Below are 16616 nucleotides of genomic sequence, written 5' to 3'. Positions count from 1 at the left end.
ATTGTTTTAAAATTTCAAGTTGTTATAGAGAATACATTTTTATTTAAATTAATTATCCTTTCTGTCGTATTGTATATATATGTAACAATATTTAATTGACACGAAATTGAAGAAGAAAAAAAAGGCGAAATAAATAGCAGCTTTAGTCATGTTGTTTATTGCGAAATTCTGATTTTAATCTTTCATGTGATATTTGACTTAACACAAATTTAATTTTCAGTTAACAAAAATGTGTATTTTTTATTCTTTTATGTAGGAAATATATTATATATTTAGACGATTTTTAGAACTATATTATCCTTAAATATTGAGTAACAATACAATTTTCAAATCACACATGAGAAGTTAAGTGATATTGGTAGTTTGGTAATTTTTGTGAAGAATCAATCGATCACAAGCAAAATGATTAAAAGTGCATCACTTTTATTAATTGAAAGTTCAATGTACTTACTCAAATATCACAAGGACCAAATATAAGTACCAACAATCAAAGAACTAAAGGTACGTGCTATTACATATAAGACTTTTGAAATTCGTAATTTAAAATAAGCCATCTTCATTTGAGTGATTATAAATAGTTAATTATATGATAAGTTAAAGTTAAATAATTTTCAAATGTAGAATTATTCCATTCGTTCAGAAAGAGACTAATTAACAAAAAGTGTGTCACAAAAAATACAGCACACATAGTATATTTTTATGATGTCTCCTTAATTATGTGTGATCGCCAAGCATATTAAAATTCTTATCCGTAATGAGTGAGAATATATATGTTTACTCTGATATCATATTGTTAAATAATATAATTTCTTATTTGAGTAAGAAAAATCAATGAGTACAATGATCAACTTGACAAAAATATGTGGATGCTTAGGTTGGGTATATATATATATATATATGCAAAAAGAGTAACTATTAGGGTTTGGGACCATTTTTTACAAAAGAAAACAAATTAGGCTTTTAACGAAAAACATAAAGTGATACTTTACACTGTACATGGCTGGCATGAATGGCTATATATGAATCATAATTCTGAATTTTATTTTATTTTTCATTTATAAACAGTAGCTCTTGGTGTTTGCAGAAGTCATTTTACAGTAAGAAAGTTACTATGTATAGTCAATTTTTTTTTATAATAATGTTATTTATTTGATAACTTTAATTTTTTATTGTTATAACAAAATGTTCTTAGAGATAATATATAATATAACATAATAAGAAAATTGATTTCAAAGAAAACCTGATTGTTATAGTTAAATTATTATAAAAGATGATTGTTATACAGAGGTCTGACTATACTTATATATGAAAAATATTTCTCCTGTTCAATTTATTTGTTTTATTCTTTTTAGTCTATTTAAAAAAGAATTGGAATGTCTCTTTTCTTTTTTGACAATTACTTAATTTCAACTTTCTACATAATATGTTTAAGATCACAAGATTAAAAGATATTTTGGTAAATTCTACGTATCTCAAGTATGAAGTCACAAGATTCAAAAATCTTCTTTTACTTTCTTGAACTTCATGTAAAGTCAAAATCAGATAAACAAATTAAAACGGAGGGAGCAAGAGAAAGCAAACAGAAAAACAAAATTATTATTCTCACTCCATTTTAATTGGAGTCCGGAGCCTAAAGGGCAAAAAATATTGTCAAAAATTCCAAAAAGGCACATCACTTTTGGAATTTTTGACAATTTTTTTTGCCCTTTAGGCTCCGGACTCATTTTAATTGACCAATGACAACAACATACCTATCATGATGTTAAGGTTTGAGTAGGATAGAGCATATGCGGATTTTACCCCTAGGTAACTCCATTTGTGTGAGTTCGTTCAAATTGTCGGTCTCAAGTTCGAGTAAAGGAGGAAGGTTGCAGATGGTCAATCAGATACAACCTCTCTACCTTATAAAAGTAAGATTGCGTATATTTTATCCTTCATAAACCTCGTATATAGGATTATACTAAATTTATTATTGTTGTCATTATTGTATTACTATAAAAATTTCTCGTTAAAAACAAAAGATAAATTACATTAAGTGATTTCTAAGTTTAGCAAATTATTATTTTTAAATGATATAAGTAAAGTATTATCACATAAACTGAAATCGAAGAAATATATAATATCTAATTTTCTTTTTTTTTCTACTGTCAACTCACCCTCATCTTACGGTCCCCTACGACCACACCATAGGAAAAAAAACGCAAAGAAGTTTAAACGTTAACGGAATGTTACAAACACATACGTCTAACATTTCTTTATTATTTTTATAGACGGATTCAGAATTTAAATTTCCTCGATTTTATATTTGATGATTTTATTAGTACATGAATTCATTATGCTTATCTTTTAGATTCAACATCAATCTATGCTTCAACCTTGGATCAATTGTTGGAGAGAAAAATTATATGAAATCACTGAAAAATCTAAATAAACTTTGTAACGTTACGAAAAATTCTAGAACATTATAATTTGTAGCTATATATTCTTGAATTGGACGAATTATCCGAAGAGGATTTGACTATATACATATCGCTAAGGTAATTTTTGCTTCTAGTCTTTAATTTCTCGTCTATATTGCTTAAATAAACATAGATATTTTTTCCTATCTCGTAAATTTTTACTATAAAATTTTAAGTGTCTATTTCTGTACACTCAAAGTTGAAGTGCATAAATAACTGATGAGGCCAAGTCAAAAGACATATTTTATATATATATTATGTTTTTTTTATAATAATAACATATTCATTAAGCAGTACACTCTTTATAAAATTACTCTCTATAACAATCATATATTATAACAACACCTAAATCAAATTTAAACATCCAATGACAAATACATATGTGACATTATAACAACACCTAAATAAAATCTAAACGTCTAATGACAAATATATATGTGACAATACCTCATTATAACATATATATGAAATTTTCAATCAAACAATGTCATTATAACGAGATTTGAGACAAATACATATGTGACATTATAACAACACCTTAATAAAATCTAAACGTCCAATGACAAATATATATGTGACAATACCTCATTATAACATATTATGAAATTTTCAGTCAAACAATGTCACTATAACGAGATTTGACTGTATCGTATTTTATTATTGTTAGCGTATTGGGCCATTTAAATGGAAGTTGGATGAAGCCCAAATTCATTCGAATTGATCCCAAATTCGACCCGGTTTCATCTGATTTCTGTACTGAATCCCTCACATCCTCACCAATGGGCCTTTTCTGAAGCTTTTTTCTTTTTGCCGGAATTCATCGTAGCTCCGTCGGAGGTGGTGGAAATCGCTGCTCTCAAGCTCATCGGAAAAGGTATATAACTCACTTCTTCTTATTTTGGCTCTGTTTGTTTGCTTAGTTGACCGATAGTTTTAGTAAGGGTAAGGGTTCCTCGTGTGATCGAGATTTTGTTCTTTCGCTTGTTGAATATGTATGTTTTTGAATATTGAAAGTGCATTCTGGACTGATTTCACAATCTTAATTTGCTACTATTCTCACTCTCTTGGCCTCCAGAGCTGTATTATGATTAGTCTGAACTGTTCTACTCGTCTTAGTTTATTTTCTGTTTGTTATGAATCTGCATTAATAATTAATGTTCGACGTCCTGCTATTCATTCTTTGTCTTAAGCTAAATTGTATGAATCAAGGTATATTTCGTGTTTTCATTACTCCTCATCTCGAATCTGTTCACTGGAATGTTGTCAAACTATTATCTGTGTATACCTACCTTACTCTATCTTCAAGCATCAGGCCCTCCGTTATTTGCTGTTGGTATCGCCTTTAGATAAGTGCAGGAGTCTCAAAATTGATTGACATGTTCTCGAGCTATGTTTAATATCGAAATGAAGTGTTATGTCCTGCTTTACCTTCCATGATTCTGTATATGTCTACTTATTCTCCAAAGTGGTAGTTTAGCTCTCTTTTAAGTGCTTTAAATTAGAATTTGTCCAATAGACATGTTTGGCCAGCTTATTATTTGATCTGAAGTATCTGGGGACTATTTGAGTTCAGGGGGTAGGTTTTTAACTCTGATCTGGATGTTTTAAGTTTTTTTTTTATGTCTTTGGGGATACTGATTTAGGTTTTCTGATGGTTTGACATACGTAGAATTTTGAGAACCTGATGATGAACATGAGATCAAGTTTGGTTTTAATCAAAATAGAGTCTATTGTCAAAGTGTTGCCTCCCTGTTTGTAGTCATTTGTTGCGTTAGACTCCTAACCCCCCTATTTTGCTTCAAATTATAATATGTTATGCTCAAATAGTTACAGAAAGAAGGATATTCTAGTTAGTCTGTTTCGGTTTATTTCTCTTAGCTGAGTTTCCATTTGAAAAATTCATTTTCTGTTTTCCCTTAGTTCTTGTGTATGCTAATAGATGGAATTTGCTGATCCAAAAGTTATTTTCGTTTCCTTTATGTGTAGTTCCCTTGCTTCCTTGTCTCTTTATTCTCAATTAGTCTATTCTTGATTTTAGTTTCATAAGGGGAAGTCTAAGGTGAATTTGTCATTGTTTTGACTGTTGTGAATATGAGTTTGGCTGAAGTTCGTCTCGATGTTTTGCATTTGATAACTAATTAGTCATTCAGTTTCTGTATTTAATGTTTATTAGGGCTCACTTATTTTGTTCAAAGTTTGGCCCGAGATTTTTTCTTACCTAAATAGTGTATTTGCTAAGTTAAAAATGATCTTATATCACTGTTGCTTCATTAGGATACATGACATACCTCTCCTAGCATCTGATGTCTTTTGAAACTTGAAGCTTTTTTTCATGTTAAATTATAGTTGTCCTGTGTTTTCTTCCCATACCCCACTTGTGGGATTACTCTAGGCCTATCCCTTAATAAATCTTGTTTCTGTTTTCTGCCTATTGATAGCTACATCTTCCAATTAACCAAATATATTTCCTCTGTGCAGTTCAGCTGATAATTGAAGGATCTCGTGGACATGGCAACGTATTTATGGAGGAAATATGCAGATTATGTATACACAAAATGGGAAAAGACGCTCCTCTGGGATATGGTAGAACCATTTAGGAGACCAAAATCGTTTACTCCTCTTGTTACTATCTACGTATGTGCATTTTATACAGGGGTTATTGGAGCAGCCATCACTGAACAACTCTACAAGGTATAGTGGCTTTACATCCTTTTTTAAGCACTAACTGCTTGCCATTTCTTTTGACATATTTGTGGAGATAGCCGCGTTGTGAAGTTTTGTTTTAAAAGTTGAAAGCACCGATGGTTTCTTGGTTGGACGGGTATAGGCAAGATTATGAATGCCCAATTATAGATAGTTCTAGTGCAGGGTATATTGGAAATGGACCTTGCCTCCTCTCGTTTTTATACACGGTAAAGGGGCCATTCAAGTTACAATATAACTAGTTCCCTACCTCTTTGGTAATGTTTATCTGTAACATTACCTTAGAAAAAGTTACATGAGAAGTGTTACTTCAAAGCATGAGAGTTCCACACATCATTCTTAAGTTCCTCACCCTCCAAATATGATATACTGCAGCTGCAAGAGTCAGTCTGCGTACTTCAGCTCTTGAACTTCTTTCATTTGCATAGCTAAGGACTAAGGTACCATTGTAGTTCATCTTCCCAGTGTCTTGTGTTCCCGCTGATACCTTGCCATTTGAGAAGCTTTTGCCAGATGTGGGCAGATATCATACAATCAAAACAAATGTGAGCGACTTTCATTGTCTTGATCATATAATGGAAATTTATAGTCACTCCCCATTTAAACAGTTTATCTCTCCAATCTAAGGATAATGATCCATCTAGGCAATCCTAGGTTGTTGCATATTAACTCTGTCGGTTCAACTCTCTGCAAAACCTCCCCTAATCGTCAGGTGCTTAGTTGAAAACCTTGTACCTTTGACATCAGAAAAACAGCTTCATTTTTTTAAATTTTTTCTTTTTTACACAAAGAAAAAGATGTTCATTCCAAACTAATGTTAATTAAGTTACCAACCATGAACAAAAAGGTGGTTGTCTCTGCCATTGGTAACTTGAGTATGAACACTTCCATTGGACTAATTGAAGTATTCTGTATGAATTCTTGGCTAAATAACTGTACATAACATCTCCAACAGTACAAGAAAAAAGGGAAGAAAAGCCTAGCAATCAACTTCCTGTACTATAAATATATTAGTCCAGAAATATACTCTCCATTAAATTACTCAGCAGCTAAGAAACAAGGAGACACATAAAACTTAGCTCTCCGAGCCCTTTGCTGCCTTTTTGTCACCCCCAGCCTTTCAAAAAGCTGTCTGTGAACCCATGGTTGTTATCCAAAGTATGCTGCAGTAGGAGTGAGCACATTGTTGTCGCTCCATCATTGGACCGTCTCCTACCTCTGGAATTCGTCCTACTCGGAGTTTTTTTCCATGGACCGGATTTTGAAGCAACATTTGTTTCATTTACTTGATGCTAAAGAGATTCCACTGCATGTAAGACATCTGTTTGAAGGTCCTTCTGATCCTTTGTCCTCATTGCTTGACCCCTCCTTGGCTGATTACACACAATACCTTTTTCCTTCTTTTTTGCAACCTTAAAAGTAACTAAGACTATTATCTATGTGCTCCTTTCTCAGATTAAGCTTCATCCGACTGGAAGCAGTCCTTTCTGAAAAAAACAGCTTCGTTTAAGTATTTGCTAGCTTAGGAGTATCAACAATAAAATTCCTATTTGATTACTTAATAATTCCCAAATGTATTATTAACAGTTTCTAATCATAAACTAGATTATTAATTAATTCAATGGGTTCTTCTACAGCTATAAATACAATGTAAAAATCAAGTTAGCTACTTAATTTCTTGACGTATGTATCCAATGAATTGGAAGAAGTACATTGTTTGTTCTTTCTGTCTGAAAAGATCAAAGCAGTCAAAATAAGAGGTTTATATGAATACATCTATTTTAGCTACTCACATTACTTCTGTTGTTTGCTCCTCTCTCTGATCTTATTCTTGACTTTTTGCTATTTATACGTTATATATTTGCTCAACATAAAGACTTCCCCTTGTGTATTAAGAATGATATTCTTTTTTCCAGCCTTAAGTTTACTGCCAATTCCAAATTCTTGTCTTTTAGTATAAGAGTTTTTTTTTTACCATAATGACAGGAGAAATACTGGGAAGAACACCCTGGGCAAGAAGTGCCTCTGATGAAACCAATGTTTTATGGTGGCCCTTGGAGAGTAATGAGAGGTGACGTTCCTCCTATGGGGAAGTTCGATCTCTGAGCTGCAGTCAGTTAGATAGTTATTAGGCATCCAACATAAGCTCTAGGAGAAGGAAAACTATCACAATGGCAAAGGTACTACAACACGCGATGTGTGATAGATACACATGAGTTCAACTCTTGCCAGGGAACCAAGTCTATTAAGTAGAGAGGAGTGGAAGGGCAAATCCATTATCCACCAATTCCGGAACTGGTACGTAACAAAAGAAAGGTACCATTTTTCTACAGTTGTTGTGCATTTATATTTGAACTATCCTCTCTTGTAAAGATTATAATATAGGTTTCCAAATTTTATCGATACCTATTTTGGTCCTTCCCTGTATTTCTCCCGTCTTCTTATTTTTAATTGGTATTTTTCATTTCTGGTTTTATGTTTGTATTTGTATAAAATATCAAAAGAAATTTATTTTCACGGCTGGATTTCCCAGAATGTATATAGTTTGATGCATAAAAAAACCAAAAGCATGAAGTTCACAATGTTTTTGTCCATCCCCCAAAGATAGAGGGTAAGATCTGTGTACATCCTTCCCTCTCCAGACCCCGCTTGTGGGTGTGGTGTTGTTGTTGTTGATTGATAGGTTTGTCCAAGGGACAAATAGTACTTTATTAGAGTACTTTCTCTTTACAATTATTCTTGCAGATTATTGAAATGGCCTAACCACAGTGGGACAATTCCTAACAACTTTAATGAAGCAACTCGAGGGTGCATTGAACTAGACATGTCAAGTGGGTCGGGTGGGATTAGACCTGACCCGGTCCTTTAAGGCTTCAGTCCATGAATTCCCGGGACAGTCGGGAAAGACTCAGCTTAAGGAGCTTGGTTGGGAGTTGGGCCATTTTGAAACTTGGAATGAAAGACACAGGCCCATTAAGCAAATTTGTTGGGCCTAGTGAAGTAATGTTTAAGTGGGCTAGGTTTTGTTTGTCTTGTTATTTAAACTTGCAAATACTTTAAATAATTAACTAGAAATCACATCTAATTACTCCTTATGTGTTAAAAGTTGTGAGGCCCATGACGGAGGATGGGTCAATGAGAAGGACTAACAGGTTGTAACAATGTATGATATCTTAGATGAATTCCACATCGGAAAGAGAGGAAAGTTATGAGCTTTATAATCCATAGCATAAGTGTACACGGTATACACATTTTTGGGCTCAATGATGACGTAGTCCAAGAGATGAGATATATTGATGAGCTGAAGTGAACAATATGTACCATGGGCTTAAAGCTGTGACAAGGGCCTTCTTTAATGTTAGAACTCAATGCTTAATGAAAAACCGTCACATAAATTGAAACGGAGAGAATGTACATGGTATTAAATGTTGAGACGTGGTCTAGTTTGGCTTGTTCATATTTCTCATTCTATACAATTTGTAATCTTTTCCATAGTACTATCCAAAACTAGTCATCCATATGTTTTTTCATATACAAGACAGGACACAATAATACTGATACAACTTACTCTGCTAACAATGGTTTCCAAATGAGGAATTGACATGTCTAAGCTAAAAGCACAGTGGTCCAACAAGACAGTGTATGGTTTTTGCAAGAGGGGACCCAAGTAGTGTTCTCATGCTGTGTGTATAGTATGGGTATATCTGTTATTTTTTGGACTTATGTAACTATCAATGAATTGGGTGAAAATTAGGGTTTAATTTTTGGTAGAGAAAAAGACGTTAAGTGAAGTTGGAAGAGAATCATGAGATTTTTAGATTTAAGTTTCAATGAAGGCAAAAAGACACATGTGATTTCTTCCTTTTTACCTGATGTACTTATGTTGATGGGAAGTAGCAACTACCTATTGGTATAACCAAGGTTGGACTGACTCGAAAACCACCGTCATAAAGAAAAGAGTTTAAAGAAAACATGATAATGTGTGAGTTTATATCTTAACACAATCCACGGGTCCTAAAGACCAAAACACACCTGGTACCTGTTGTTGATGTGAGGTAACATGTATCTCGTGGATTTAGTCGAGGCACGAAAATTGGCTCAGACACCACAATCATTAAAAAAAAAACAATTCCCAACCCTATGCCTTTAATGTTAGGATGTGGGGTGGGGTGGGTAGGGTAGGGGTAGGAGTGGGGGTAGGGTATGTGGGCTCTATAGAAAGTTTCTAGTTTCCTCTATGGTCCTGCTCTATTAATGATCCAAAATCACAAGTGACAAAAAGGATGCTTACAATTGTCTCAATGAAGATAGAAGAAAAACCAGTGGAAAATAATTTGCTTTGTCTTGGAATATCACCATATGTATATATTACTATTACCAAGAATTATCAATTATACATTATACAACCAGAGGAAATTCCAAGTATGAAAATGAAGTTACTATACATATGGGTTATTGGATATTTGAACACTAATTGACCAAACTAAAAGAAGAAATTAGATACTCCCTCCGTTTCAATCTGTTTGACTTGATTCAGAGTACAAGTCGAGGGTTTAGATAAGGGTAAGGTCTGCGTATATTTCACCATCCAAATATTCCATTTACCAATAACAAAAACCACATTGGAGTTGTTGATTTGGAGTACATTAATAAAGGGTGACAAGAAGGACCAATGAGTACTGTGTATTTCTTGACAACTCATTGCTAGTGATATATATTCCTTCCATCTCAGTTTATATAGTATTCTTTTTCTTTATAATAATTTTGAAAACAATGTTATACTTTTTTATTTAGAAATAATTTAACTGTAAACTTCTTATTTTAACTGTGATGAGATAATTTTTAGTCACATTTAAGATTTATTTTAAATGACAAGTTTCAAAAATCTTGAATTATGAGTTTATCACATTCAAATCCTAACAACAACAAAAAAAAGATAGGATATTTCTTTTCATTTGATTGAGCGGATAAAGTCATTCAATACCTGTGTTAGCTGATGGTGAGAGGGGAGGGGGGGTTGTTTGTAGGTATCTTTGAAATAGTTAAAGTGTACATAAACTATCAAATATTTCGGTTATGAAAAATATTTTTTCTTAATAACATTTATATTCAATCAAACAATATCATATAAATTAGTAATATTTATCCCAATATTCTTTGTATTTTTTTTTCTAAAATCACTATCTCTATAAAGTAAATGTAGGACCAGCTGACAATTGCCAGGTAAATATTTAAGTTGACACAAGATTTTATAGCAAATTCTAAAAGATACCCTCACTCCACCCTTAGTCCCCCACTAAGAAAATGACAAAATATAAAGATAAGTGTGTTATATGTGTATTGAGAATGTTAGGTTCTTGTTGATAATGTTTTCTAAAAGAGTTAAAAAGGATAAAAAAAAATACATCTAAATCTTTTTTATCTTATCAGGTTTCATACATAAATTATTGAGAGTATAAGTTTTCTATCTGAATTATCACTCAATAGTTAGCAAAAAACATTTAGACGTTGACTAGATTAAATATTTGTCTAAAAATGCTTTTAGGAGCATTGTCCATAATATTTTTTGTCCACCTAATATATATAATGATTCTTTAATTTTTTTAAAATATATTTTAGTTGACTTCTTTAAAACCCTAAACTCTACCTTTTCAAGTCGGAGATATCGATGTCACGAGAAAGATGAGACCATAGCTAAGAAGGTGGAGAAGAAGATAATGGATGTCACGGTTGGAACAAATTAATTTATACAATAATACTTTTAACTTTTAATCTAATATTAATCTACTTAGATTTGCCACAGTTGAATTATTTCCACGTGGAGTCTCACATGACAAAATTTTCAAACAAAAGAGAGAGTGTACACACATCAAAAAAATTGGTTGAGGTGTGTTTCACTAACTATTGGGTGATAGTTTGGTAGAACACTCACTCTCAATAGTTTAGGTATGAAACTCGGTAAAGTGGGATGGTTTAAACATATTTTTGACCCTTAAGCTCTTTCTAAAATTTTGATCAATCGAATATTAGAAAATTAAAAATATATCTTCACATCGAGCATACCCTTAGAGGTTAATAGATTTTAGTGATTGTTAGTTCACTCATTCGTGTGCATACAACAATTTTTCTATCTTCATGAAGTAGGATTAAGGTTACGTACATACACATGTATTTTGTGTTGAAATTACTAAGTCGTTTAATTAAACTCATTGTAAATATGTTATATCCGTCTCTCAATGGATGAAGATTTCTCTACAATTTTCCTTTTAATCTGTCCTAAAAAAAACTATCATCTTTTTATTATAAATAATTTAAATTGTCATTCTATTTATAATGAGATGACTTGTAGTCACATTAATATTTAAAACTTGTTTTAGACATTAACTTTTAAAAGTTTATCGTTCTTTCTTAAACTATATATTTGATCAATATGCGCTATATAAAATTTGAACAGATCAATAAAACAATACATATTATGCTCATGGGTGGATCAGAGTTAGGTAGACGCAAAGAGGTTCAAATTACACCTAAGATATATTAAGGTTAAAATTATGTTGTAATATATTGATAGTAGATGTGGAATCTTTCTAACGTCTTCTTCATATATTTATGTTTTCATGATTTAATTTTTAAGTAAATTTTTTGGCTCTACCACGAATTTATATAATTTTCAAAGAAGCAAGGAAATAAGTGTGTATAGAGAGAGCGCAAACACAAACTTTATTCAAAACTCTATAGTTCAATCTATTTGTCATACAACTCAAGAAGATAACCCGAACTGAAGCTCAAAGTTGATCTAATTGATCTTCTTCAATAATTCAGAACTTTCAAATTTTGAATACGCCTCGGATTACGATGAGCTAGCTAGGTTGAACAACCGACAAGTCTTTGAATATGGTTCATATGTTTATTTTCACTAACTAGTTAAAATACTCAAGTTCAAAGGAGACAAATATGATTCATCAAAAAAAAAAAAAAAATATGATTCATCGTCCAAAATTTTCTAAAGTTATTATAGTGGTCCATTGTCAAGTAATGTCAAATTACTTGTCTCTATTTTTAGGTGTATATATATGAATGAAGGTACAATTATTTATTGATTCCAATTTAAACACGTTTCAAGAATGTAGTTTTCATTTTATCAACTCTTCAAATATTTGTGGACAGAATTATTCGACGATAGTAGAAGATCTATCTAAAATAATTACATCATACTTTATCTTTCTCAATTTTTATTTGTGGAATTATATTGAATACCTTATTATTGTTGTAGAATTATTCGACCATGAAAGATAATAAAAACTTCATAAAATTAATCGAGATGCAAACAAATTAATCAAAATATCGTGATTATTAAATAAGATTTTTTTTTCTTTTGGTGTTTCTCTAGTTCTTTTGTCCTATTAAATTTGGAGTAATAGTGGTGATGGACCCTTTTTGTAGGTAAAAGTTAACCCCAAAAAATCCAAATATATCTTGGAGATATCACATAATAGCAGACTTGAAAAGTATGAAATGCTAGCTGTTTTAACATATATATATCTTTTAAAAAATAAAAAAAATAGTTAGTCATTTAATATTCTAAATCTACTGGCTTTAGTTGGAAACGATTACTAATTTTTATCTTGAATTCCTAAAGCGGCACTTATTTATTGGAATAATATATTTTTTCTAATTAAAGCTGACTACTCTTTTTTTGAGATAGAGGAAATATTAGGAAAGAAATCTTCATGAAGTACTTTGTTCTAATTTATGTTGCTCGAATTCTTCAAAACATTGAGGAATGTGTATCGGATCCTTCAAAAATAGTGTATTTATAAAAGATCTGACATGAATGCGGTAATATTTTTGAAGAGTCAGAACAAGCTAGATTCTAATTAGCAAAGGATTGAAGTTGATGGAGAATAGAAGTGAATACTATATTATAAGTGGATTTATAATATTGTAATTTTTTTTTTACCTTGGAAAAAAAGAAAAGAAGAAACAATATACAGTGGTGCTAATTAATTAATCACTTAAAAACTCTAATAATAAAGTCACTTTTAACTAAACAAGGACTTTAATTAGTACAAGTTAGGTAACTCTAATTGGTCCAATATTCATGAAAGTAGTTTTGGAGGATGATGAATTATTTTTTTCCACAATATTATTTCTTGGAGATGAAAGACTTAGCTCCAAATCAAGAGTTCCATTTGAAGAAATGGACTTATTTGGAACTTTATTGTGATGAGAATTTTGTGATCCATAACTCCAAATAGAATTTTCACACTTTTCTCCAAATGAATTTAGATCTAATGGAGATGATCTTGTAATTTCTTGACCATCTTCTTGGCAATTATGACCAAAATCTACATATTTGTTGTTGCTCCTTGCCTATATCATAATAACAAAAAAGAGTTAGTAATTAATTGTATATCAAAAAAAATATTTACATAATCAGGTCAATTATAAGATAATCATGTTGCTCAGATTCTTCAAAAATCAAGATGCACCCTAGTTCGATCCTCTAAATGCATTTATATTCTAGGATTAGATGCTACTAAAAGAACATGTGTTCGTTGGGAATTGGCTCGATGAGTCGTTGAAAATTTACTTGTTTTAGTAGTGCTACATATGTGTGTGATAGTAGTGAAGTCAAATTTTTCACTAAAAAGAGTTAAAATATAAAACAGTAAACACACGAAAGTATATATCCATTTAATTTTTTTTTCCTATTTACGCAATGTAACTTTTCAAGTTGAAGACACCACTTAGGACAAAGTTGGCTGCACCATTGGTGTATGACAATATATTTGAAAGATCCGAACAACATTGCTTACTTCCTATGGATATAATACCTCAAAATTTCTACTTAAGCAAATTCACTACTAAAAAGCAAGAGTTAACTACAGACATATTCTATAGCTAAACAATAAAATTCATTCTTCATTCTATTTAGCAACGAATTATCAAATAATTCTATTAGTATTGAAACTAACAAATAAGCGACGAAGTTCATATCTAATTTTTTTAGGTGTGTCAATAATCCAAAAATAATATATTTACCATATCAAAAAGACTTGAACGTCTTTTCTTTTTGTTGAGACTTGATTGTCTTAGAAAATATTTTTGAGCATGACTTGCAACTTGAGTTGGAGTCCTTGTTGTCACAAAATTTCTTGAAATTCCTCTCCAATCTCCTTTACCTAACTTTTCAAGTCCATTTAAGAATCTTCTATGTTCCTCTTCTGTCCATGGAACACCTAATTCATCCAATATAAACATATATATATCAATAGTCACATTAAAGGGGAACAAAGCATTTTACGTTCACACAGAATTTGGAAAAAAATCGCACCATTAGAAGTGTGATATAAACAATCTGCCCTGCTATAAGTATTAATGGTTGCTTAATAGAATATTTTCTAGTGGATATATTAACCTTAACAATGGTATAACCCCTTCATATATAAGTTACAATTAGACCAATATAGTTGAAGTTGTGTACTAATAAGAAAGATTCTACATGTTTATGTACTACACCAACTACAACTCAATTCCACTCAAGTTACGTAGGTCGATTATATGAATTTTCACTGTTTAATGTCTCATTTAAGCTCATCTTAGTTTAATGTGAAAATGTTCATTATACACAAAAAAAAACAAAAAACAAATGAAATTAGCTATAGTTATAGTTAATAATCTAACACAACTTGTTAATGTGAAAATGTTCATTATACACAAAAAAAACAACAAATGAAATTAGTTATAGTTATAGTTAATAGCTAACACAGCTTGTTGATAATCCGTTGATAAATAGGACTAGCAATGAATTTTGAGATTTAGCTACATAATCTATCACTAAAATTCATAATTTTTAGTAGTTCGTATTGTCGATTTTAGGCTAGGTCGTTGTTGGTGGTAGTGGTAGGGGTAGGGGTGGTGGTGGGGGTCGTAGTTGGCTGACAATCAACATAAAAGCTAACTAGTCAATTCATGATGAATTCTCACAATACAGAAAAAAATGTGTGTTCTAGTGATGACAACATGCAAATAAGAAAGAACCATGAGTCAAGAAGATGATTTACCACCCACCCCCACCCCCACCACACACACAAAAAAAAGCCAAACATTTTGGATTAGACCATAAAGTGAACCAAATTTGTAAATATAAACCATTATTATTGTAATTAAAACATACTAGAAATGTGTGTGTACAGTAAGTATACATGAATTAAATTACATACCTTTCTTCTTTTCACCAACACAACCTACAAGAGTACCATCAGAGATATAACCATTATTATCAATAGAAGTAGTACTACTTTTTTCCCAACTTTCATTAAGAGATGGAGAAGAAGATGATGAGAATAAGTGGCTATTTGTTAAAGACAAACAATCCAAACTAAAACTTTTCTTCAAATTATTATTATGACTAGAAAAACAAGAATTAGAAATATCAAGTTGCACTCCAAAAAGCCTTAATCCACCAATAATATTATTATCACTAATAGCACATTTCAAAGTGCTACAAGTTCTTGAATTATGACCAATATAGCCACAATGTGAACACTTTCTCCCCATTTTCACATACACAAAAAAGGGTTAGTTTCACAATTTTTTAATTCTTTTTTTTTGGTTGTTGAAATGGGAGGAAGAGAAGAGGGTTATATATATATCAAGAACTATTTATTTTTTTCAAAAAATAAAATAAAATTATATGATGATGATGTGTTGTATAGTACAAGGTAGGGTTTTATGAAAATAGCCAAGAAAAGATGATTGGATGGACATTAATGTTTTTGGTTGGTTGGATATATTATCCAAGTTGAGGTTTTTAGAGTAGAAAGCAACAACTTTTTTGTGATTCTACAAACGACAAAACTAAAAGAAGATGGAATTATTATAGGCAAATAATGATCAAAGGTCTCTCTCATAGAATGCACAAAGCATTTCACGTTCACTTAGAGGTTGAAAAAGAGTCATACCTTAAGGGGTGTTGATAAACGTAACTTATTAGTACAAAACATTAGTGATTACTTTCACGACTCAAACTTATAACATATAGCTTACACAAAAATAACTTTAAAATAAATTAATCTCTTTAGTAGAATTTCTGACTATGTTATGTAAGGATTATAACTTACTATAGTTATATGCACTAAACTCTCTATTATTAATTGTTGAAAAAAGAAATGGTCAATAAGGTTATCTTGTCGAAAATATTTGGAAATTTTTTGATGTTGATTTATCAATGGCTTTTTGAACATTGCATAAATAAAGACCTCTTTTCCTGTTTTTTATTTTTTATATTGTGGGGTGGGTGGTAATAAGTCCAATATATGTACAAAATTCATGAAATTAGTTTCTAGCAAAGAGTTGGAAATTGGAATGTGTGTATAAAGAGTCAATTAATAAACTCAGTCATATAATAATATTCTTTTTATCATGATTTAGAAATCTTGAAAGTCTTAT

At 31.2% G+C, this 16616-nt stretch overlaps 2 protein-coding genes across 2 annotated transcripts; one reads left to right on the top strand and one right to left on the bottom strand.

Annotated features, from left to right (window-relative positions):
• Positions 1–3170: 3170 nt before the first annotated feature.
• Positions 3171–7589, top strand: LOC102587509 (uncharacterized protein At4g29660). The gene is made up of 3 exons (XM_006353467.2): positions 3171–3333; positions 4938–5150; positions 7149–7589. Exons 2-3 carry the CDS (start codon positions 4968–4970, stop codon positions 7266–7268), a joined length of 303 nt encoding a protein of 100 aa, XP_006353529.1. The 5' UTR covers positions 3171–3333; positions 4938–4967; the 3' UTR covers positions 7269–7589.
• A 5524-nt stretch (positions 7590–13113) lies between these two features.
• Positions 13114–15823, bottom strand: LOC102587181 (transcription factor MYB1R1-like). The gene is made up of 3 exons (XM_006353466.2): positions 15389–15823; positions 14208–14404; positions 13114–13535 (listed from the first exon to the last, which is right to left on the bottom strand). The coding sequence occupies exons 1-3, from the start codon at positions 15723–15725 to the stop codon at positions 13236–13238; spliced, it is 834 nt and encodes a 277-aa protein (XP_006353528.1). The 5' UTR covers positions 15726–15823; the 3' UTR covers positions 13114–13235.
• Between the last annotated feature and the right edge of the window lie 793 nt (positions 15824–16616).

Source organism: Solanum tuberosum, unplaced genomic scaffold (assembly GCF_000226075.1).
Source record: "Solanum tuberosum cultivar DM 1-3 516 R44 unplaced genomic scaffold, SolTub_3.0 scf00155, whole genome shotgun sequence".
NCBI lineage: Eukaryota > Viridiplantae > Streptophyta > Magnoliopsida > Solanales > Solanaceae > Solanum > Solanum tuberosum.
Note: the sequence above shows the minus strand (reverse complement) of the source record. Positions and strands in the feature narration are given on the sequence as shown.